The 23,495-nt window shown below is 35.8% G+C and overlaps 2 protein-coding genes across 3 annotated transcripts; one reads left to right on the forward strand and one right to left on the reverse strand.

Annotated features, from left to right (window-relative positions):
- Positions 1-454: 454 nt before the first annotated feature.
- LOC142523280 (protein FORGETTER 1) lies at positions 455-19,486 on the forward strand. Of its 2 annotated transcripts, XM_075627019.1 has the most exons (32): positions 455-1,089; positions 4,004-4,069; positions 4,160-4,333; positions 4,407-4,537; positions 4,684-4,760; positions 5,365-5,543; positions 5,646-5,723; positions 7,992-8,124; positions 8,834-8,894; positions 8,973-9,054; positions 9,577-9,705; positions 9,808-9,951; positions 10,192-10,291; positions 10,387-10,515; positions 11,340-11,407; positions 11,516-11,688; positions 11,782-11,875; positions 11,960-12,057; positions 12,133-12,268; positions 12,383-12,489; positions 14,024-14,119; positions 14,212-14,299; positions 14,400-14,514; positions 14,867-14,978; positions 15,061-15,184; positions 15,253-15,330; positions 15,415-15,533; positions 16,731-16,784; positions 16,878-16,980; positions 17,810-17,938; positions 18,496-18,607; positions 19,021-19,486. In XM_075627019.1, the coding sequence occupies exons 1-32, from the start codon at positions 640-642 to the stop codon at positions 19,050-19,052; spliced, it is 3,771 nt and encodes a 1,256-aa protein (XP_075483134.1). In that variant the 5' UTR covers positions 455-639; the 3' UTR covers positions 19,053-19,486. The 2 variants fall into 2 exon arrangements, 1 of the variants encoding a protein (XP_075483134.1); XR_012814614.1 differs by lacking the exons at positions 15,415-15,533; positions 19,021-19,486 and having other exon boundaries at positions 18,496-18,597.
- A 1,417-nt stretch (positions 19,487-20,903) lies between these two features.
- Positions 20,904-23,011, reverse strand: LOC142522195 (metacaspase-4). Its single transcript, XM_075625368.1, is given in 3 exon segments — positions 20,904-21,908; positions 21,911-22,056; positions 22,499-23,011. Coding segments are annotated over 3 exon segments (1,260 nt in total). The 5' UTR covers positions 22,845-23,011; the 3' UTR covers positions 20,904-21,140.
- Positions 23,012-23,495: the final 484 nt, after the last annotated feature.

Raw genomic sequence — 23,495 nt, forward strand, 5'->3', positions numbered from 1 at the left:
GTTTGGGATTACAGATTACTACTTTAAATTTTATATATATATATATAGTTACTAATGTTTGGGATTACTACTTTAAATTATATATATATATATATATATATATATATATATATATATATATTGCTCCACGTACAACTTTAAATAGTTATATATATATATATATATATATATATATATATATATATATAACTATTTAAAGTTGTACGTGGAGCAAAATGGAGATTTTACAATTACCACCTGATTCAACTTTTCGTTTTTGTTTTAAAAACATTACGTTTAGAAATCTTCAAATATATCTAAATTTGCAATAATTATTACAGTGCAGGAGACATAAACATCTCCGGTTCGATCCAGCAAAAACCGGTTGAAATAAAAATAATAAAATGACGGGGGTACGAGGAATTGGTTGAATCACGTTGTTGACGCATGCACATATATAGGATTCAGCGTCGACTTCGGGACGTGCCCACGCACAGACAGCGCCAAACACAAATCCCACACTTTTGTTCATTTTGCCGCTCTGTCCAACCCCCAATTTTTAACCTAATCAAACCTGATTTCACTTCAAACATTCACCCAATTTTGACTTTTTCTCATCTCCCCAACATAATCGCAATCTTTCCGAAATCGCATCACCAAATGGGGCAGCCATCGTTGCCGCCTCCGCCGATTACCCCTCCTTTGCCGCCGCTGCCTCTACCACCGCCGGCACAGATTGGGGCCGCGGCTCTCGGCGGGGGATGCCAGGTGCGTTGTGCGGGCTGCAAGATGGTGCTGACCGTGCTACCCGGGCTGACGGAGTTTGTGTGCCCTACTTGCCAGTTACCCCAGATGCTTCCTCCAGAGTTGATGCGTGCCAATCAGTCTCAAGCGCAGTCCCAGCAACAGAGGAATGCCACTGCTCAAGGAATTGATCCTTCCAAGATCCAGCTATCGTGCGCTAACTGCAAGGCATTACTCAATGTACCTCATGGATTGTCGCGTTTCAATTGCCCACAGTGCCTCATTAGCCTCGCTGTTGATCTCTCCAAGACAGGGCAAGTATTGCCTTCTGCTCCCCCTCCACCTCCTCCTGAAGAAGTCAATGAGGTTTTCTTTTCTCTTTTTTTTTTTTTTACTTTGATCAATTTCATTTATACCCCATATCATGCTTTTAGTCTTTAAAAAAGAAAGTGGATACAACAGAGTATCAAGAGTAAATCATTGAAGAAGGTAAAATAACTTTCATTGGATAGCCAAACTGCCAAAGTCTGATACCTCTGTGTTAGAAAACTAGTTACTAAAAATGACTTGCGTTAATGTTAAGCATAATTTCATTTTTTTTAAATGAATGAAAATAAGCCTTGTATATGTGCAGCAAAGTGTGTTTAAAATGTGTGGTAGTTTTAGAGAGACACATACCGAGATGTGGAATATTGGTGGTTTCTCATGGATTCTTATTTCTGTTCTGACACCACAATTACTTTTTATGCTAGGAACGTAATTATTGATTCTGGAGCTAGGAACTGTCAGACCATAATAAGATATTTATTACTTTCATGGATGGTTTGATCCTTACATCGTTAATGCACAATCAACCTAGAGCAAGTGAATTAATCAATTTTAGAGTTTAGCTCGATCAGTTATCTTAAATGGATAAGTTATATCTACTCAAAAGACTCGGGTGAGAATGTTTTCCACTACTAGTGATGCAACAAGTGTTAGACTATTATGTATCTTCTACGTTGAAGGATTAAATGTGGATTATCTGCTACAGTATGTGGATATTGATAAGCATTTTATTCTTAGGGATTTTCTGTGCATGAAAAATGCTCGTGTTCAAAGTTAAATTTTATTTTATTTTCCTTTTTCTGTATTCGTCAATTGCTGGATTTGTAATGTTTTTCCGTCGTCATGCAATAAATTTCGAACACGTGAAGAGGAGCCAAACACTATCCCAATCCGACATATCTTAGATTGACAGGTTAATGTAAGGAGTAGAAGGAGTGGTAGAACATTGGAAACTTGAATAAAAGTGGTTAAGGAGGATATCTCAGATCTTGGTTTAAGAGATGACATGTGAGTAAATCGGTTAGTTTGGAGAACAAATATAAATGTAGCCGATCCCACAACTAGAGGGAATATGCTATGATGATGATGATGATGATGATGATTATATAGTAAATTTCGAAAAAGTAAGGATATGATCGTGGATAAAATTAGGAATAAATGCTTTTCTTGATTTATTCTCTTCCAAATTTACTATGCTTGATTGGCTGAGAGAGTCCTGACTTCTGGTCTCCTCTTAGCTTGACTATCATTATTGATCAACATTAAAAATTATGTCTCCAGAAGAAAGCTTTACTCCCTATTATTTATTGCCCTCATGTCTTTCAATGTGAGGAAGCTGCCTACCGACGATGAAACTTAAAATCTAGTCATAGTTTCATACAGGTGGAGTGAGGAAATGTTTGGAATGCTAGAATCTAAATAATATTTACTTGATCTATGAGGAATGCTTTGTCTTAATTCCTTTTTTGTGCATTTGATTGAATACTATGTATCAACTTTGTATACCTATACTTGATCCATCATAAATATGATTTGTCTTCAACTGCTTTCATAATGCTTCCATTCGATGTAGAAAAATGAGAAATGGAAGAACTGAAGCCCTCGGCCTGGAACCCAGGATTTGATTTAATCGGAAGGGATTCAAATAGGATATTCTAGTTTAACCGCTTGGTTGAATGGAGTTCTGAAAGAGAGTTTGGATTAAGCGATTTGTTCGTATTTTGAGTTATGAAATTCCATCTAAACAGAAATGATTTTGTGGGATTTGGATTTTTTTTGGAGTAATTAACGTATATTTGAACTATGATTTTCATGTTTCATGCTTAATTTTCACTTCAATTTTTATAAAGCATCACTTGTCTTAAGTTAATGTTAAATTATTTGATTTTTCCTCGTAAATTCATCTCTACTAATATATATATAATTATTTGTTAAAAGAACTAGGTTATGAGATGATATCAATGCCGTTATTATCATTTCTGATGGTAATAAAATTTGATAATAATTTAAAAGAAATGGCACTCTAGCAAACAAATTTTGATAATTAACTTTTAATTTCAAATTGTATTTATTCCTAAACATGACTTTCTAAATGACATTTTTAGATTTTTCTAAATTCTAAAATAGGATTTGGAATTAGAATAATCAATAATAGATTTTTCTTTCCATCTTAAATCGAAATTCCATAATGCTTTCAGCCAAATATAGCCTAGAAGTTAAGTTTATGATGGGGATTTAAATGACAAACATAAAATAATGAATTCATTATATATCTACAGTTTCTCTTTTCATGGAGCAAGCAGAATTACAGCCAGTGGCACATGTGATTGATTTATTTAAATTGTGGTTTATACTGCTAAATCACACATTTTGTCAAATTTTATTTCTGTACATACTTTTAAAAAAATATAATGGCCAAACTATTGCAGATATACCATACGTGGTGTACTATTATGATGAGGCTTGATAAAAATATAAATATTTAAATTATATTAGCTATTTCTCATCAAAGTTCTCAAAATTGATATCTTCCTTTTATCCTGCTTTGGCTTGCATATTTTACACCTGCATACGATTTTTCCCTCTTCGGCTGTAACTAGGTAGGATATTATGACAAGGACCTTCACATTGTTTCATGTGGTAACAGATATACTGTATGTTCAATATTTCTCATGCCATGGATATGTTGAGTCATGCCCATGATGATCGTGGTATTTCCTTAGTACATATGAATGCTCATGTCTTGGAAGGACGGAACTATGTACCAGTCTTTTATTTAGGTCGTCGGATATTCCATATTTAAATTCAAGCCTCCTTGAACATTGTGGAACCTTGTTGGGAAAAGTTGGTCCATAATATTGATCTACTTTGAGGTTTCTGCTTTAGCATTTATTTAGCATTGAAATAATATCATAAGAATGTAGAATATTAATGATTTTTCCATCTCCTTCAGGTTGCCATTGAAGTAGAGCGTGAAGATGATGAAGGTGGCTTGGCGGGAGAAACATTTATGGACTATGTATGCTATCATGAGCCATTTGTAATTTATGGATTTGAATATAGCTTCAGTTTCTTTTATCTTAGCCAAGTTTTTATCTGTTTTGTATAGCGACCTCCAAAATTGTCCATTGGTCCTCCCCACCCAGACCCAATTGTGGAGACATCTTCCTTGTCAGCAATACAGCCTCCTGAGCCCACTTATGATCTCAAGATTAAGGATGATTTAGAACGTTCTAAGTCATTGTCATGCCTGCAGATTGAAACATTGGTCTATGCATCTCAGGTTGGTTGAAAGTTTCACATTATCTTCTGTGGTTTTCCGCCCCAATCCATTAATAATTGTTTTGGCATGACAGAGGCATCTTCAGCACCTACCAAATGGTGCCAGAGCTGGATTTTTTCTTGGAGATGGTGCTGGGGTGGGTAAAGGAAGAACAATTGCTGGTTTGATATGGGAGAATTGGCACCATGGGAGAAGAAAAGCATTGTAAGCGTTGGGAGTGAGAAGCACTCATCTCATCGCATTCATATTGCTAGATATCATTTGAGTGAATAAAGTGATAGCATTAGCACGAGGCATTTGATTGTCCATATTTGTAAAAAAAATTCTTATTTTTTTACGATCTTGCTCAGGTGGATTTCTGTTGGTTCAGACTTGAAATTTGATGCTAGAAGAGATTTGGATGATGTTGGTGCAACTTGTATAGAAGGTAGATTATCCATATAAATAATTAGTAACCAAAAATGTTGGGTTTTTTGTATACATTTTGATTTTTATGAAACTAAATCTGGCTCCAGGTAGCTTAAATTCTCTATTTATTTTGGTGATTCATTTTTCCATGTGGTTTGTTGCATGTCATGATACGTTTTCTTCGATGTAAGATGATAATAGCAAATTTTATCTTTCCTATTGTTTGGTATTAGTTGGTCATCTATCTATGAAGGTGGCCAAACCTATCAGGATGACACATATCATGAATAGATCCCCTGTGTTTTAAATTATTGCGAGAATATGGAAAAAGGAGAATTGTAGAATACAACAAAATGCAACTGCAGATGCAAGTGATCGGAAATTGCGCCATCCCTCTCTCTTTTATTTTTTGTGATGACTGACAAGTAGTCTATAGTATATCCTTGCCTAGCCTCCACCATCCTAACATTCATGTTTATGTCTATTCCTGTAGATCCAGTATACCATCAATGAACCATCCCATCATTTAGACTGATACACTTACTTATACCTGAAGCACCTTAGATTTCTGTGTTCCGTTCCTAACTGTCAAGTTGGAAGTTCTGATTGGTTCTTGTTTGCAGTACATGCTTTGAACAAACTTCCATATTCTAAACTTGATTCAAAGTCTGTTGGCGTGAAGGAGGGAGTTGTTTTCTTGACGTATAGCAGCCTCATTGCATCTTCTGAGAAAGGTCGTTCTCGATTGCATCAGCTCGTACAATGGTGTGGACAATTTGATGGACTAGTTGTATTTGATGAGGTAGCTTATATTGAGTATAATACACATTGGAGTTCAGAAAGCTACTAACATGGTGGGAGGAAATTGGACATAATACATGTTATATTTAATTGCTTATCTTAGTGTCACAAAGCGAAAAATCTTGTCCCTGAAGCTGGAGGACAGCCAACAAAGACAGGTGAAGCCGTTCTTGATATTCAGGTTGCACTTCTTTTCTTGCATGCTCTGAAGTGTTTAAGAATCACTTTTTAAACTTTATATTGTACTCGTCATCTTTAATTTTTCTCTATTCTAGTAAGTTCGGCCCACAGCTGTATTTGGATCTTGTCTCTCCTTACTCCTAAATCCCTACCCATTGATTTCTCTTTAACTTCAGTTCATGGTGCCTCTGTAGCATTTCTTTGTGAAGTAGGTGAATCGGCATTACCCATTGTGCATTAACATACTTGATTTTTATTAGCTTCTATATGCTCCTGTAATATGTAAGATCCCCAAGGTATCTTATTGAATTCACCTAGCATAGAAAGAAGAAATGCCAATCAATAGAGGATGTGCTTGTGTATTTCCGAACATTATACAGCATTGTTAATGTTAGTTATTTTTGCTTATGTGACTGTTTTCAGGCTTTGTGCCTAGTTGCAATCTCCTTTGGTGAAGCTCGTGCCTAAAATGCTTGAAAGCGTCTCTTAGATGTAGGGATGGTAAATCCAAGATAAAATGCAATGTAACAGTACTTCATTTTAGATTTTAGATATATGATATTTGTTTATTGTTGTGTTGTAGTTTATAATATGTGACAGTTTTTCTCAAGTATCTACATCTCAGTTCCTCACATTGATAAAGCCCGTCTTCCCTTGCGCCTAGGATCTAGGCTGGCAGTAGTCCTTACTTTCTCTTGCATCCTGAATTACTAAGTCTAGAGTCTTAATGAAGTGGAAAGCAATTTTCACACTGGACCATTCTCTGTACCTTGAATCTGATAATTAAATTTATTTTGTTAAGATTTTTGGGTCTTGGGAATTATCATAGTCTCAGCAACAAGTATCAGAAATCATCAGGAGTTTCTGTGAAGTTATTCTTCTCATCCAACACCCTCTGCTACTTGTACTACCAGTGCTATTAATATGAAGATGAAAGTGATGTAGCAGGCAGGCCTTGTTTTGCTACCCTATAACCACAGCTTCACTTGCAAATCCCAGACACATGATTGCCCAGATCATCACTGGTTCTACTGAGTTAAAGTTCTATGTGTAAACTCTAACCTTAACAATCAATCTAGATGTAGAAAACAGCAAAAGAAAAAGGTACTTTAATCAAACTGAACGAACAGAGATATTGCACAGAGCTGTTGAAGTTTGTGTTACTTTCAATTTAATTAGTGTGTTGCTTTATGATTCACTCACACGGTGCAAGAAACTCATGGACCCAATTTAAAGCGAACTGAACAAATGAGGAAGTTGCTTAAGTTTTGTCAATATATGTCCAGTTTAGTGCTCCCCTTTTGTTTACTTCTTCTGTTGCAACTAAATAGAAAGAAATATTATTCTTGCCTTGAGAGATTCTGTTAAGGTGAACTTGTACTCATTATGGAGACTATGGTTATTTATAATTTACTTTTCTGAATAATATTTCATAATAAATGTCTTTCAAAGCTGTATAAATTTTTATAATAAATTGAACATCTTATATTATGGGAACACATACAAAGAATAAAAAATTGATAATCCGTTAAGACATGACATTTTCATGATACTGGCACATGCCGGAAGCTAATTCAGTGAAATTTGTATGTGGATAATGATTGGGGGTGGGATATTTTTATATTTTAGAGTATAGTTGTTTAGAGTATAATATAATGATAGATTATTTTGGGAAGTGAAGAAAAACTAAGTTAATGTGATAATTATTTTGGGAAGATTGATAAAAATGTAAATAACTGTTAAAAAAATTGGTGAAAATATTGTTTTGGAAAGAATGCATTTCATGCCTTGTATATTTGCAGCGAAAGCGTGCATCATAATTGACTAATCAGCTATTTTACCATGATATGGGAAATACATCTTTTCTAGACGTTAGGTTGAAAATTTCCTGTATGCTTGGTTTTTGTGCTACTATTGGTGTTCTCTTTCCTTTTTGATTCGTGCTTTATATCTTTATGGAAAGTATCTCGAGTGTACTTGGTTCTCTTCTCTTTGCTAAGCCATCTCAGCTAGATTAGAGGACCAAGTAAGGGTTTGTATCACATGTATTGCATTATGTCTTTATGTTTTAATTCTTGCTACTTTTGTTTGTTGGCGTTTCTCTGATGTCGTGTCAGTTGTCCTTGGCATTGGTCTGACTTTATTCATTCACATATAATCCATTTTTTCTCCTTTTCACCTGCAGTTTCTATCATTGAGTTGCAATAGTACTGTCATATAATTATTGATAATGGATACTTTGTGTTTCTTTTGAATTCCTATGTTCTAGGCCAGACTCCCTCAAGCTCGCGTCATTTATTGCTCTGCAACTGGTGCTTCTGAACCTCGCAATTTGGGCTATATGGTTCGCCTTGGTCTTTGGGGAGCTGGGACATCTTTTGTTGACTTTCGTCACTTTTTAGGTTTGATCTTATATACAATGCAACAAGAATGTGCTTAGTGTCGGTTATGTACTATTTTGGTGGAATAATTTGCATGGCAATCACATAGTTTCTTCCTGAAACACAAAGAATGGTCTTCTCAGTTCTCGGAGACAACATTTGCATGTCTTAGGCTCACCTACTGTTATGCATCAATATCCACTTATTTTTGTCGTTCCCAAACTTTCTGTTTGGAATCAAATTTCCCAAGCACTTTTCTGAGATTTCCAGTGTCTTCATCTTTTCACATTGAATTTTATTGGGAAGAAACCTCGTATTTCCAGTAGGCGAGGACATGGCACTGTTTTCTCATCTTCTTACCATCTTCTCAACCTCATCAGAAGAGAATAAAATGTCTATCTGATTTAGCATGACAATGATCTCAAGAGCACATTAGTGATTATTCATTTGGATACATTTGATCAAATTGGTGGTCTTTATGATTCCATGTGGATCAACTCGTGCTTTTGTTGTGGCCAAAAATATTACTTGTTTCATCCACTCAAAATATCAGATATGAAACAGTTCTTGGTATTCAGACATATATTATGTGCCCGACAAGTTTGATATTTACCGTCGCACAAATATTTATTTTAAATGTATTTTAATTTTCTTTTGCCTGCATCTTTGCATTAGGATATTTCACTGATTGGTGTGAAATTAAAGCGACAGTTTAATTAATGATTTACAGGTGCGATAGAGAAGGGGGGTGTTGGAGCTTTAGAACTTGTTGCCATGGATATGAAAGCAAGGTGTTGCCTTAACACATTTATAGGGGAAAAATGTGTGTATTGAGAGATCGTAAATTGACCAATACTCTTGACTTTTAGGGGAATGTATGTTTGTCGAACGCTCAGCTACAAAGGCGTGGAGTTCGAAGTTGTTGAAGTGCCGTTGGAAGCCAAAATGACGGTACCAGGCATTATCTGTCATCCTGCTTGGAAATGACGATTCGGATTTTAGATGCATCATCTTTATTCTTGTTGCTGCTAATTGTAGATTGAGTAGTTCAATAGCATGAGTGCATGATATTGTTCATGCTTACCGTTTTATGATAAGATCTTGCGACTCTAGAATCCAACTAATTTCAAGTTTGTTGCTAATGCTGGAAATTCTGTTCAGAGCCCTTGTTAATCTTGGAGATTTTTAAACCCATTTCAATTTATATTGAACATGGGGCAACCAAATCAAATGGGTTAAAAATGCTTCAATTCTTTTCAGGAACATGTTATTTCTCTCTGTCGTTTCTAGATTTCTGTAACAGTATCATCTATTAATGCTATTTGCAAACCTAATAAATCTTTAACTTCCTGATGATGTTCACCTGTTTTTTTAAATTTGTGAGTAATTGTTGCTGTTTTCCTTTCGAATATTTTATGTTTTTTATTAGAGCTCTTGTTTTGCCACCTCATGCTTACAAACTGCTGTTTTCAGGAAATGTATGAGAGATCTGCAGAATTTTGGGCTGAGTTGAGAGTGGAATTGCTCTCAGCTAGTGCAGTTCTTGTCACTGAGCGGCCTAATTCTAGTCAGTTGTGGAGATTATACTGGGCTAGTCACCAGGTTAATGCATTAAAAATAGTAGCATACAACTTTTTAACCTTTTCCTTACTTCAGAGCCAGCTCATTTCCTTTCATCTTTGTTTCTTTTATGCACTTTGGCAGCGCTTCTTTAGACACATGTGCATGGCAGCTAAGGTGCCTGCTGTGGTAAGTCTTTCTAAACAAGGTTTGCTGGACGATAAATGTGTGGTCATAGGCCTACAAAGCACTGGAGAAGCACGCACAGAAGAAGCTATAACTAAATATGTGAGCCTGTTTTCCGCTATTTTCGTTTTAGTGTGTTGTGCAAGTGAATCTTGTGTAGCATGCATCTTAAATTTTTGTGTTTATAATTGTTGCCAATGTTAGGAAAATATTGTAAAACTTTTTTTTTGTCACGAGTGTAGTTTTTATTTTATTTTATTTTTTGTACCCAGATTATTAATTTTAGGTTCACGATTAACTCTCCAACTAGCTTCTTGATTTTTTTTGTTTTTAACGAGATAGGGTCTTGAACTTGATGATTTCATATCTGGACCTCGCGAGTTGCTGTTGAAATTTGTTGAGGAAAATTATCCGCTGCCAGAGAAACCTGAACCTCTCCCTGGTATATGCTCACACACACATTATATATCTTACACCTTTAATTTGTTTTGCTCCTCTTGCATGTGCTAAAGTAATTATTTTTACATTTGTCACTAGAGGAAAGTGTAATAGAGCTCCAAAGAAAGAGACACTCGGCAACGCCAGGTGTTTCATTTACGGGGAGAGCGAGGAAAGCTGCCAAGTGGGATGACGAAAGTGAAGAAGAAAGCGAGTGGCAATCGGAAAGTAATCTAAGATTTCCTTGACTGAATATCTCCTTTCATAAGCTTGGGACCAAGCATTTAAGTTACCTTCTTTAAGACAAGTTCACATTTTTTACGACTTGGAACGTAGTTGCTGCATCAACTAATGCCTCATGCTCACTATATTTGTCTGGCTTAATGGTCAAAATACTTATATTCCATAATGTAACATTTCGTTTTCTTGGGTAGCGCCTTCCATTGATGTGTATGGTTCTATTTTGGTTGTTAATGGAAGCTTGTTAAGAACGTGAGTATATAATTACATAGAAAGATTTAAGAGTGGAGGGACACCACACTAGCAGCTTGATATAGGAGTAAAGGGAGAAAATAATGCTGGAGGAGGAGAATAGAGGAGGGAAAGAAGTAGAGGACTAGAGAAAATAAATGTAGGAAGAAAATCTCAATAGTAATATCAATCAAACAAGTCAATTATAAGCTTATCATACTAATTTTTTTTTTGAAAAAAGAAGCTAGGTAAATTAACGTAAATTGAAGATGATCTCAGATCCATATGAGATCAATCTGAATCAATTTTCAAATTTATCCCTTATATTTGCACCTAAAATAGGTCTGTAACCCACACAACTTCTGTTCCACTTGAAATAGTCTTCAAATTTTTCATGCATCCCATATGGTTAACCTAAAAATTGTGTTTTCAGTGGATTACCATCCATAAACACCAACTCCATTGTTTCCATCGCTGTGTTCAGACTTGCAGACAGCATTCATCATCTCCTTAATCTTTAATTGTGCTAGACCTATGATTCAATGTCTCATTTCATGTTTAATGCTTTCTGTCAAATGCAGCTGACACTGAACCTGAAATTGAATCCGATGATGAGTTTCAGATCTGCGACATTTGCTCCACGGAAGAGGTATTTTCGTTTTTTACTTGTTCTTGAATTATGAGAAGATTTCCTAGTTTCTTTCCATATGTTTTTTTAACATTTGTTTACTTATATTGTCCATGCCACGTGCTATAGGGAAGGAAGAAATTGCTTCAATGTACCTCCTGCAGCCAGCTTGTTCACCCAGCATGTGCAATTCCTCCAATTGAAGAAGTGATACATAGTGATTGGTATTGTCACTCGTGCAAGGAAAAAACCGAGGAATATCTACGTGCAAGACATGCCTATCATGAAGAAGTGATGAAAAGGTGTGACTTTTGCCAATAGTGTTCTTGTTTTCATCTTATAAATTTGGATGGTGTTTTTGTTTGGCTGATTTATTGATTTTGAAATATAATTAGATATGAAGGAGCCATGGAGCGTAAATTGAAAATACTGGAAATAATACGCTCATTGGATCTTCCTAACAATCCCTTGGATGACATTATTGATCAGGTAGAATAATGTATTGGAAAATGGCCATTCTAGATAATCATGGTCCAAACATCTTCTCTTTAATTGACCTTGTTGTATTCGCAGCTTGGAGGACCTGATAATGTTGCAGAAATAACGGGGAGGCGGGGTATGCTTGTCAGGGCTTCTGGAGGGAAAGGTGTGACCTATCAGGCACGAAACACGTAAGCATTTACTTGTATGTAATGATTGTTTTCAATTATCTTTCTTTACTCTGGTTCACCATACCCTATCTTTAGGAAGGATGTGACAATGGAAATGGTGAATATGAATGAAAAGCAGTTGTTCATGGATGGTAAAAAATTTATAGCTATAATTTCTGAGGCTGGCTCTGCTGGTGTTTCTTTACAAGCAGATAGAAGAGCAGTCAATCAGGTGATCCTATTATTTTTTTTATTCCATTGCGTAAGTTTCTTCTGAGTCATGACCAGCTCAATGCATTTTATAGTATTTGTGCATTTGAGTTCGATTGTTTTCTTCTTACGTCAGAAAAGGAGAGTTCACTTAACTCTAGAACTACCATGGAGCGCAGATCGAGCTATCCAACAGTTTGGAAGAACTCACCGGTCAAATCAAGCTTCAGCGCCCGAGTATAGGTGGGTTTCTGCATAGTCCTCGATTTAAACTAATGCCATTTGTTGCTTCAGGCAACCGTTTTGTGCTTTGTGATGTTCAACAAAACTGAAAATGTCACTTTCAGCTAATCTTCTTTTTGTATCTATTACGGCAATACGGTATTGTAGAATGTGCCAGTGAATTCTTCAAAATTTGCTGTGGAAGATTTGAATATTCTCAACCACAGCACTGTGCATTTCTGCTTAGGTTGAAGTTATTGGTAGAAAACTTTTCTCCACTACAAGAACCTCTCCTAACATGCTTAACAGTTTATAAAGAAATTGTGGACATTCTGATTTTAAGTTTTAATTTCAACCAACATATGTGATCCAGTTCTGTATTTCTGATTCAACATGCATACTAACCTTGGACTAGGTTCGATCATGCAAGTTATATCATTGAGAGAAAGTAAATTATTGGAACATAACATGTTAGCTTTACTCTAAATTTGTTCCCTGTTGGAGGAGAGAACATAATATTTTGGGAGTAAAAATGTGTAAATCCTATTATTTCAGAATGAATAATCACAATCAATTATCACCTAATATAAAGACAACCCTGAACTATATAAAGCATAATATACAATCCCATAAATTAGGGGTTTCCTAATCAATAATAACAATATCCTTAATCATAGAGATGCACAATCAAATCTGATTTTATTCCTTATCTTTGACACTCCCCCTCAAGCTAGTGAGTAGATTATTTGTCATTCCAGCTTGGAAACAATCTCTTGAAATGGTGGGCCATTCAATTCCTTGGTGAATATCGTGTGACCGATTTATCGCCTTGATTGGTTAGACCTGTCTGAACTTTAATTTCATAAAACTGGGCAGCATCTCCCTTCTTAGAATATGTTTGTCTCACACTTTCCCATATCTCCTTCGTTGTGCTTAAGAACATGCAAGTATCGCTAATATCTGGCATCATGGAATTCCATAGCCACGCCACAAGGAGAGTCTTCTTCGTCCCAAGCTGCAAACTTAGGGTTGTCCTTGTTGAGTGCAGGACCAGTGAGATGACTAAATTTGCCTTTCCCCTTCAATGTGGTTTAGACTAACTGTGTCCATTTCAGATAGTCTTTCCCATTTAAGATATGTGGAAAATGAAGCTGCTGCAATTCACCCACAGCAGGTTGCACTGTCTCATTGGAGGAAAAGAATATTTCAGAATGAATTATTACAATCATTTATCGCGTGATATATAGACAAACATATTCTATATCAAGCAGAATATACAATCCCATAAATTATTGGATTCCTAACTATATCTTTAATTATAGAGATACACGATCAAATCTGATTTTATTCCTTATCTTCGACATACCCTTTTGAATCTAAGGTTGTGAATACTTAGATTTCTTGGCTTGTTATTTAACTCTATATCTTAAATCTTATGATGTAAATAGTCAGGTACAGTTTTTGATATTTTTAACCAGCAAAGTACCGTATGGGTTGCCATTATATAATCTACAATCTAACTTGATGACCAGTGATTTAATGTTATGCTTTGCAGGTTGCTTTTCACAAATCTTGGAGGCGAACGCCGGTTTGCATCCATTGTTGCCAAGAGACTCGAATCTCTTGGAGCATTGACGCAGGGAGACCGCAGGTAATCATTGTCTTACAATAGTGTAATGACTGAGTTTATTATCATTGGTCTATCACCATGATCATCCACATTGAGGCTCGAGTGCATTGCAGGGCTGGGCCATCTCTTAGTACTTATAATTATGATAGTGCCTATGGGAAGAGAGCCTTAGTGATGTTGTACAGAGGACTCATGGAACAGGTGCTTAACATGTCTGTTTGAATGTTTTCATACCATATCCAACATTTTGCACCCGTTAAATATTTTTATTTTTTAACACTCTTATTTTTCCAATGATTAGGAACGCTTACCTGTTGTTCCCCCAGGGTGTGCATCTCCTGATACAATGCAAGAGTTCATTCTGAAGGGAAAAGCTGCTCTTGTGTCTGTAGGGATAATTAGAGACTCTGTTGTTGGTAATAACTTAGCAATATAGTTATCCGCTTCTCTTCATCTGTCTAGTTTTGCCACTCTTATTTTTTCTTTTTTCTCTTCCATGTGAATGGTGCCCAAAGTAGTTACGTGGTATAATTTTGTAATATTTGTTTTTATAGTGGCTTTTTACATGCTTTTTTTTGTTCCTCAAATAAAATGCTGTTTGCATTATAGGTGGAATTTTATGCCTGGCACTATCCTTAATTACCGAGTTTAACCATCCACCTCCTTTTGTTCTTTACTGTAATGGGAAAAGTACGAGGAAAAAACTTCTGAAACTCAAAAAATGGCATAGGCTTTTGTTAAATTTTTCTACTTTATTATGCTTTTCAGGTAATGGGAAGGACTCCGGAAAAATTACTGGGCGTATAGTTGATTCAGACATGCACGATGTTGGTCGTTTCCTCAACAGACTTTTGGGCCTCCCACCCGATATTCAGAATAGGTCCGCAGTTTTATAGTCAGGTTGTGATGCTTTTGCTTCTCCTACGTACATGAAATGACAGTTGATACTGATGCTGCTGCAGGCTGTTTGAGTTATTTGTTAGTATCCTTGATCTCATCATTCAAAATGCACGTGTTGAAGGGCATCTAGACTCTGGAATTGTTGACATGAAAGCCAACACAATTGAATTGCAGGGAACTCCTAAGGTCATTGAATTTCCTTTTCACTCTTGTGAGTTAGAACTATAATGTTTACTAACAGCTGCATTGGACAGACCGTTCATGTTGACAATATGTCTGGGGCATCCACCATGCTGTTTACTTTCACTTTGGACAGAGGAATGACATGGGAGGTATTTTTCTTTTGCAAACATGAGTTACTGGCTTTCATTTATCACGACTCTGTTTTCTAATATTATGTTAATCATTATGTGTAGTCTGCTTCCACATTGCTTGTGGAGAAACAGAAGGATGTATCTTGCTCAAGTAACTATGGATTCTATGAATCAAGGAGAGAATGGATGGGAAAGTCGCATTTCATATTAGCATTTGAAAAGTATGGCTATTAGATCTTATTGTAATATTCAGTAAATCGTTACATACATCTACAAGTACAAGAACAAGAACAAGAACAAGAACATTGTTATGGCTGTTCTGGAGTCAGTATTTTCATGCTTTTAATATGAGAAATGCTTCATAAATAAAATTCATTAGGCAATGATCCTATTCCTGGCCATACACGACGCTCTCACTTGATGTATCTGGTAGGCCCATAGCTGGGATAGTGGTAGCTGGGAGAAAGAACAGCTGACTTTGTTAGCTCTTCTTTCTTGTGTGATTACTATCATGGCTTCTATGTCGACTCTCCTTCCCTTCCATCGTGTTGTCGTCATTTGTACATTTATCACCCATCCTAGTCCACCCTAATCCCATGCCTTGAGTCATTTAATTGATTTTTTCTAGTCCTTGAAAATTTACAGTGAGGGTATTTTTGTTTGTCAAATATTCATTCCATAGTCCATACTGCAGTAGCCTGAGGATGGTGCCCTTTTGGCATCTATCATATAGTTTTAGCGAAAAGAGCATTGACATTTCTGACATACTGGTGGCACCATCGCCTTTTCATGCTGTCAGTAGTTGCCAAAATCAGTATTGACCATATTTTCCCAAATATTTATGAAATTAGTTACCATTGCGTGGGTTCATAGCATGTTACTGGAGTAAAATTTGGACAAGCTTGATGGTTTCTTTCACACTTTTCTCAGGACTTGAAATACTTATTTATAATACTCATGTTAGATGTAGTTTGAAAGTGGGTGTCCACTGCTTGTATGTCAAGAAATGGCATTTGGTGTAATTCACATGGATTTATCGTAATAGAATAGCTGTGGGAAACTTTATTGCATGCATTGTCTTTCAATTGTCACAATTACAAATTATTTCTTCACTTTTACCAAAAAATGCACTTGCCTGTGTTCCGCTGTCCCTAACTGACGAGCAATCCAACCCTGGCCAAAGGTTGATTGACTTATATCGCTATAGAGGTTCCCCCATTGAATGACATATGTTGCTTGTCTTGTCATGGAGCAGAAACATGCTTCTACATTTTTCTTTCAGAATTCATCATAGTGACTTCTGTCGGTTGTTTTAGTTTAATATTCTGCTCGATGTATAAAATGCAATCTGCTATGTGTTTATCGTAACATAGTAAATGTGCTGGGTTGATATTTGTGAATTCTCGGTCTTTATTCAGTGTTGCTTCTGGGATGTACAAAATATACCGTCCAACAATTGGCGAGTCCATCAGGTAACTATGTTTTGGATAATATATTATCACTCTTCTTCCTTAGTTTCTGTGTCTGTGCAGTCTTCTGGATGTCCTCTCTCTTTCATCTTCCAGGGAGATGCCTTTAGCAGAACTTAAAGACAAATACAGAAAAATTTCAGCTCTGGAGAGGGCTCAAAAAGGTTGGGAGGATGAATATGAAGTTTCATCTAAGCTGGTATGCATTTTATAGTTAAAATATGATGACCTAATGTTGGTTCTATATACTCTCTGAATGTTGTCATATCATTATGTTTCCGTTCATAATGTCCATCAAATGTGAATGTTGAAAAGTTAAAAACTTCCGACACAATGTAATTTTGACCAGAGAAGGCTTCTGGTTTCATAGATAGCAAACATAACGATGACTTCAAATTTCTAAAAGAAAAAAATTATTAAAGTTATGGTCCAAATTTGCATTTTACTTCTCATAAACAATCACTGCCAGTCAGCATTAAGGATTTAGGCCGTGGCTGTGAAGGTTGTGCAACATTGCAACAGTTACGTGCTGTTAGTGGAATGGGACCACTCATGGGGTAAATCTGAAATGTGCATGCTACTGCTATCTTATAGTGTCTTGTCATAATTATTGACGCCTCCTTGAAATTGAAGCAAATGAGATGCTAGAACCCGGGACCAGTTTTAAGCCCTATATGTTGTCCTATTAATTCTTTTTTGTTGATGTATGATTTCTCGGAGATATTAAAGAGATAAAAATATATGTTCTGGTGGTTATACACACAGGATAATTTCATAAATGAATTACATCTTGGTCTTCCCTGACTTGATTTAAATGCACACAAATACTGAGCTGGCATAATAATAAATAATGCGTGCATTCAGATTCATGTTATTTCTTGTATTCCATACCTCACAATTTATACATCGCAAAGATGCTTTAGATAAAAACCAAACCGGTCTTGTTTATGTATTTTTCGCAGTAGTTACATTCTGTTGTACTATACCAATCTAGTTGTGGCATAGCTTATTTATGGTTTCAATTTCAGTGCATGCATGGTACCAATTGTAAGCTGGGAAGTTTCTGCACTGTTGGTAGAAGAGTACAGGAGGTGAATATTTTAGGGGGACTCATTCTACCTGTTTGGGGAACTGTTGAAAAGGCACTTTCCAAGCAGGTAATTAAGATGTCTAGTTTAGTTCCTTTTTTTATTTGTTTGATTTGTTTGTAGGTGAATATGGATTGGCAGCAACTGGTGATATAATTGAAGATCTGACAGTGGATTAGATTGTGTATTACTTTAATTAGTAGACTGCATGGATTATATTCTTATATCTTCAAAGCTGTTGAAGTGCATACATGATACATGCACTCTCCTATGAGGATTTTTATGTGCCATCTTTCAAGTAAACCACTTGTGCATCTATGTTACTCAATTAAGCCAAGGAAGTTACTTGATTTGCAAAATAATTCCCTTGGACTTGCAGTGTTACAGATTCCAGAGTTCTTTGTACTTATATGGGATTTTTTGCCTAGAAATTTGACCTATTTGTGCTTGATTTGAGCATAAAACTGACTTTTTTCTTAACCTTATGTAAACCTTTTCCCAAGCGAACCTTCAGTTACAGAGTTGGAGATATTTGCTTGTTCTCATAGTGTCTGCTTCTATTTGGCCACTGATATTTTGCTATATTTTTCATTGATAAATTTAAAAAGATGCATGTTTCTTTTCAGGCTCGCCAAAGCCACAAGCGAATCCGAGTTGTGCGTATAGAGACCACCTCGGAAGGTCAACGGATTGTTGGTTTGCTTATCCCGAATGCAGCAGTTGGATCTGTTCTTCAAGGTTTTCTTACTCTCTTCTAGTTTAATCACATAATTTTATTTATATGGTCGGGTATTTATTATTCTGATTTTTATACCAACACTTGTCATATGGAGCCATGGAGGACACTCTTCTACATTCACACCTTGCCTTTTGTTCCTCATTTTCTTTTTCTTTTTCTTGTTCTTGTTTTGCTGGAGGGGGATGGAACACTATGATAAGTTTGTGCTGGGGCCAGGGTTTTCCTACTTGCTCAAGATTTTCATTGCGCCGAGCTACTTCACATGATATCCATTCACCGTAAATGAACATCTCTGTTTAGGTTATATGTCCTCTAGTTCAGAGATTGTGGCAATTTTTTTTTCCTTGCGTAATGAAATGATAGAGCAGGTATCGGTGCATGGGCCATAATTATAATCCCGATGTTTGTGCAGATCTTTCCTGGGTTCAGGACATTGACGAGTGAGAAACACGTCACTTATATTGCCATTTTTTTACGAGCTTTCTTGATCAATCTTTTTTTGTTCTATGCCACACATTTTGCTTGCACCGGTGAAGCCAGCTACTGGGTTGCTTTGGTGAAAGATGTCATTTTTTGCTTCATGGCCAATGATTTCTAGCTACAGTTTTCATGCTTGATTATTTAGGCCACACTTACTGGCCCTTTTTTTGTAAATCACATGGCATTATTGTACTCGAAATATAGGGAGGTTGTGATAGTCACAATCCCACTTTGGTATACATACACTAAATCTTTTTTCTGCTACATAAAATGCAAAATAGGATGTGGCAGGAAGTAGTAGTGTTCTTTAGTTTACATTGACACAATAATTTAGGATGGAATGATATAATCATTATGCTTTCAATATTCTGTGATGAAAATGAATTTCTATTTAGTTAGATCCGCCTGCTGTTTGCTTTCTATTTCATTCATATAAAAATAAGGGAATGTTAACTTTTCAAAACAACCATGATGATAATAATAAGGGGATGTTATTGCTCTCTAAATTATAAATAATATTTTTACTATTTGTTTATAAACTCGTCAAGTTACTACCACATAAATTTTCTATACGAATTTGAACTGATTTCCAAAGCCTACAATAAAAATTTGAACTATTATAATAATTCTATTTCATTCATATAAAAATTTGAACTATTATAATAATTCTATTTTAAAATTAAATAATAATCATATCATTTGTAATAATTTGAAACTTGGTTTTGTTATTTGATTAGTGTATTTTCATATTCATCTCATTATCAGTGGAGAGTACATATTTGATTCAACACAAAAAATTTAATGAAACAGTGTCACATGTCGATTTTTGTGCAACTGATTTTTGATATAGTCCATGAAAGATTTTTTTTATGTCAAGTCGGATCATCCAATAAATTTTAATAAATAATTCTGCACGCATATTTCTGGTTACTTCGAAACATTTCGACTGTATCGATAAATTAACTATTGTTACAAATAAAATATAAAAGTGATTGAACAATTAAATATTGTTACAAATAAAATATAACAATGATTGAACGATACAAATTATTTGTTTTGTAAACTATTTTATTTTTCACAAATATAATAAAATGCCAGCATAGCTTTTATAATAGTTTTTTATGTTATTATTTATATGATGATGCAAAAATTTAAAAGTATAAATAAAGATTATTTTTTAGAAATTTAAAAATTTTGAGATGTGGTAGAGAGATGATAATTATATGTCAAAAAATTATTTAAAAATATTTTATTATTTTTTAATTAAATAAAAATATAGAACCTTTGTATTTGAGAAAGATATTTTTGGTACTCAAAAAATTAGAATATGACACCAATATTATATAGATAGAGTATTACTGTACCAACCCCTTTGAACAATTTGATTTAGACATTATGTTGTCATAAATTCAAGAAAAATATCATTACAAAAACTGTCAGTTGGATAGTATAAATTTTTGGATTTTATAAACTTGCTCTTTATTAGTTTAGTATATTGATATTAGACATTTGAAACATTGTCGATTTCTTGAGAAATTGATGACTTGCACTCAATTTTGCATCATACACTTTAATCCAACCTATAATTATATGATTTCAACTCTTTTTTATGTCATCTTTTCTGCTACACCAACTATTAACAAAAACATCAATGATAGATTATAAACCCAAAAAATGTATCATCTCAAAAAAGTTGTCTAATGAGTAATATAAATCTTTATTAGTTTGATGTAACACATTCATAGGACATTCATATCTAAATTTAAAAGGAATGTGTACACGTAATAAGAAATGGAGGACAACTGGGGAGCAGAAGATCTGAAATGCAAAGCATGCATATGTATAGTCGCTGCGACTAATGCTGCAAACCAAAACATTTGGCACATCCTCAGCAATTGTATTCAAATATTTATTGCACATTTGATCCACGAAACACAGAAGCAACACAAGCACATCACACCGACACGAAATATCCTTCACACACAGAGTCCCAAAAAGTTTTTCCTCGTACAAGTAACCAAAATAATGGAAAACCAGCCTAAGCCAATCAAATCAGCAAACAAAAGGACCATCAGCATGATAATCACTGCAGTAGAGCCCAGGACGTTGAGTAAAACCCTGTTTCTTCAACAGCTCCCTGGCCTTCAGAACCAGCTCTTTGTTACTCACTTCACCATCTGACTCCGAAAGTATAGCCTGAATGGCATTACTCAGAGCCCCATACGCTTGGCTGGCATCACCCGAGGGTGTAGCGTCGGCTGATGTTTGGTCCGTTTGGCAGCCACTGATGAGAATGCCACTGTCAGGTAACCCCTTCTGCTTAACCCCTGCATATACTTCTTGTTTGCTGCCAACATGTGTTTCCAAGGCAGGTTTTGCATAGCCCTCGTCATTTTCTTCAAGTTTCTGCTGCAGAAACTGCTGAGCCAAACCCCCCACAATTCCCAAAAACCCACCGCTTTCACCTCCTCCTCCATGTCCTTGAAGTTTGGTGAAGATGATCTTCATAAACTTCTTGACCTTGGGGCTCGAATCTTCACCAAACAAATCGAAAAGTGTTGGCCTCAGCTTGCCCACATCTATATCTTCCTTGCCAGTTTTTTGTTGGAGTATCTCTATTAGAGTTGATAGAGGTAAAGATTTGTTCTTTGTGTAAGCGTCCCCTGGTCCCTCTACTGACTCTTCTTCCCCTTCATCTTCTTCGTGGTGTCGCCTATGGTGGCCACCAAAGCCTAATTCTTGCGGGATGTGAAAACCACGTGACTCAATCGCATCTTCAACTTGTCGACGGAAGAAGTTCTTGAATCCAAAGCCAGATTCACCGCCTCCTCCTCCACTATTTGCCTTAAGCTCTCTCCAATCTGTTCTTTGGTCTCATCAATCAGGCCTCCGCTGTGGCAAGAATCTGACACGATAGTGATGCGGCATCCCTCTGGTACTTTATCAACCAATTCTCTGAAATCATCATCTGAGGGAACCAAAGAAAATATCACCACACAAGTGAGACCCTCCAAACTCAAATAGCCATTTGTCTGCCAAACGCTAAAACTAGACAAAATATATTCATATAATCAGCAAAAAGGGTCAATAACCCTTGGTTGCATAATCAAGGTTTAGATCTATGATTAAAAAATGTCATCTTGTATAGCATTTATCTCAGATCAAATTCTTTGGAGCATAACGAAACAAAACATTTCTTTTGTAGGATGTCTTCCATTAATGATTACAGCCCAGTTCTTTGAACTTATAAAAAGATGCCCAGCTACCCGTTTTCCTTTATCTACAACTACAAAATCGATCGGTTTCAAATGAATACAGAGAAATTAACCAACCCATGACACAGACAAGACAAAATCACACACTCAGAGCACAAAATCACGCAATCAGATTCATAAAGATCCGGCGCATACCAGTTATAAGATTCATGTCACAGGGAACAATGCACTCATCATAGCCAGTATCATCATCCTCCCCGGTCTCCGCCGGAAGACGCGTGCCGTGGCCACTGTAGTGCACAAAGAGAAAGTCCCCAGGCTGAGCAGAATTCACCAGATTATGCAGAGCAGCCCGAACATTCCGACCACTGGGTTGCGTGTAGGAATCATCGGTATCAATAAGCACAGTGATATCCTCCTCCGAGAACCCAAAACGCTCAACCAAACATCGGTACATTCGCTTAACATCATTGATGCATCCCTTCAACTCCGCCTTCGTTCCCGGGTAATTACAGCCGATCAAAACAGCCTTTTTCGCCATGATTTCGGCCTTTGGAGGGGGTGAAAACCCGGTAGTTTCTTCACACACGGAATTGACCCCTTCAAGAATTAATCTGACGAGGAGTGGGAAGCGCTGCGATTCTTTATGGGTAATAATTGATATCAATTTAGTCAAAAAGTGGAAAAGGGGAGAGCTTGGATTGGATATATTATGTATACTGAGCTTGTGCTTTGTGTATTTGTATAATATATATTATTATTATATTAAAAGTTTGTTATTTTAAATATTTTAAACTTAATAATAATAATATATAATATAATATAAACGTGTGTACATATACATATACTCTTCAATCTTAATTTTATCGTTGTCGGCATAACGTGGCATCCGGGTGGAGTGCGTGGGTCGTGTGTACACGGGTGCTTTTTTAAGAGAAAAACTTGCTTGCGACTGTCTCACAAATCATATTTTATGAGATTGATATTTTATTTGGGTCATCTATGAAAAAATATTATTTTTTATGTTAAGAGTATTACTTTTTATTGTAAATATCGGTAGGATTGACTCGTCTCACAGATAAAGATTCGTGAGACCGTCTCACAAGAGACCTACTTTTTTTTAATTGTAAGTGATAAGTCAACTCTATTTATATTTATATTAATAAATAATATTTTTAGTATTAAAAATAAT

Source organism: Primulina tabacum, chromosome 13 (assembly GCF_025594145.1).
Source record: "Primulina tabacum isolate GXHZ01 chromosome 13, ASM2559414v2, whole genome shotgun sequence".
NCBI lineage: Eukaryota > Viridiplantae > Streptophyta > Magnoliopsida > Lamiales > Gesneriaceae > Primulina > Primulina tabacum.

Coding starts and splice junctions, on each gene's coding strand:
- LOC142523280 (XM_075627019.1), top strand. CDS start 640: ATGGGGCAGCCATCGTTGCCGCCTCCGCCGATTACCCCTCCTTTGCCG. Junction 1,090..4,003: donor CTCCTGAAGAAGTCAATGAG/GTTTTCTTTTCT, acceptor CATCTCCTTCAG/GTTGCCATTGAAGTAGAGCG. Junction 14,300..14,399: donor ACAGAGGACTCATGGAACAG/GTGCTTAACATG, acceptor TCCAATGATTAG/GAACGCTTACCTGTTGTTCC.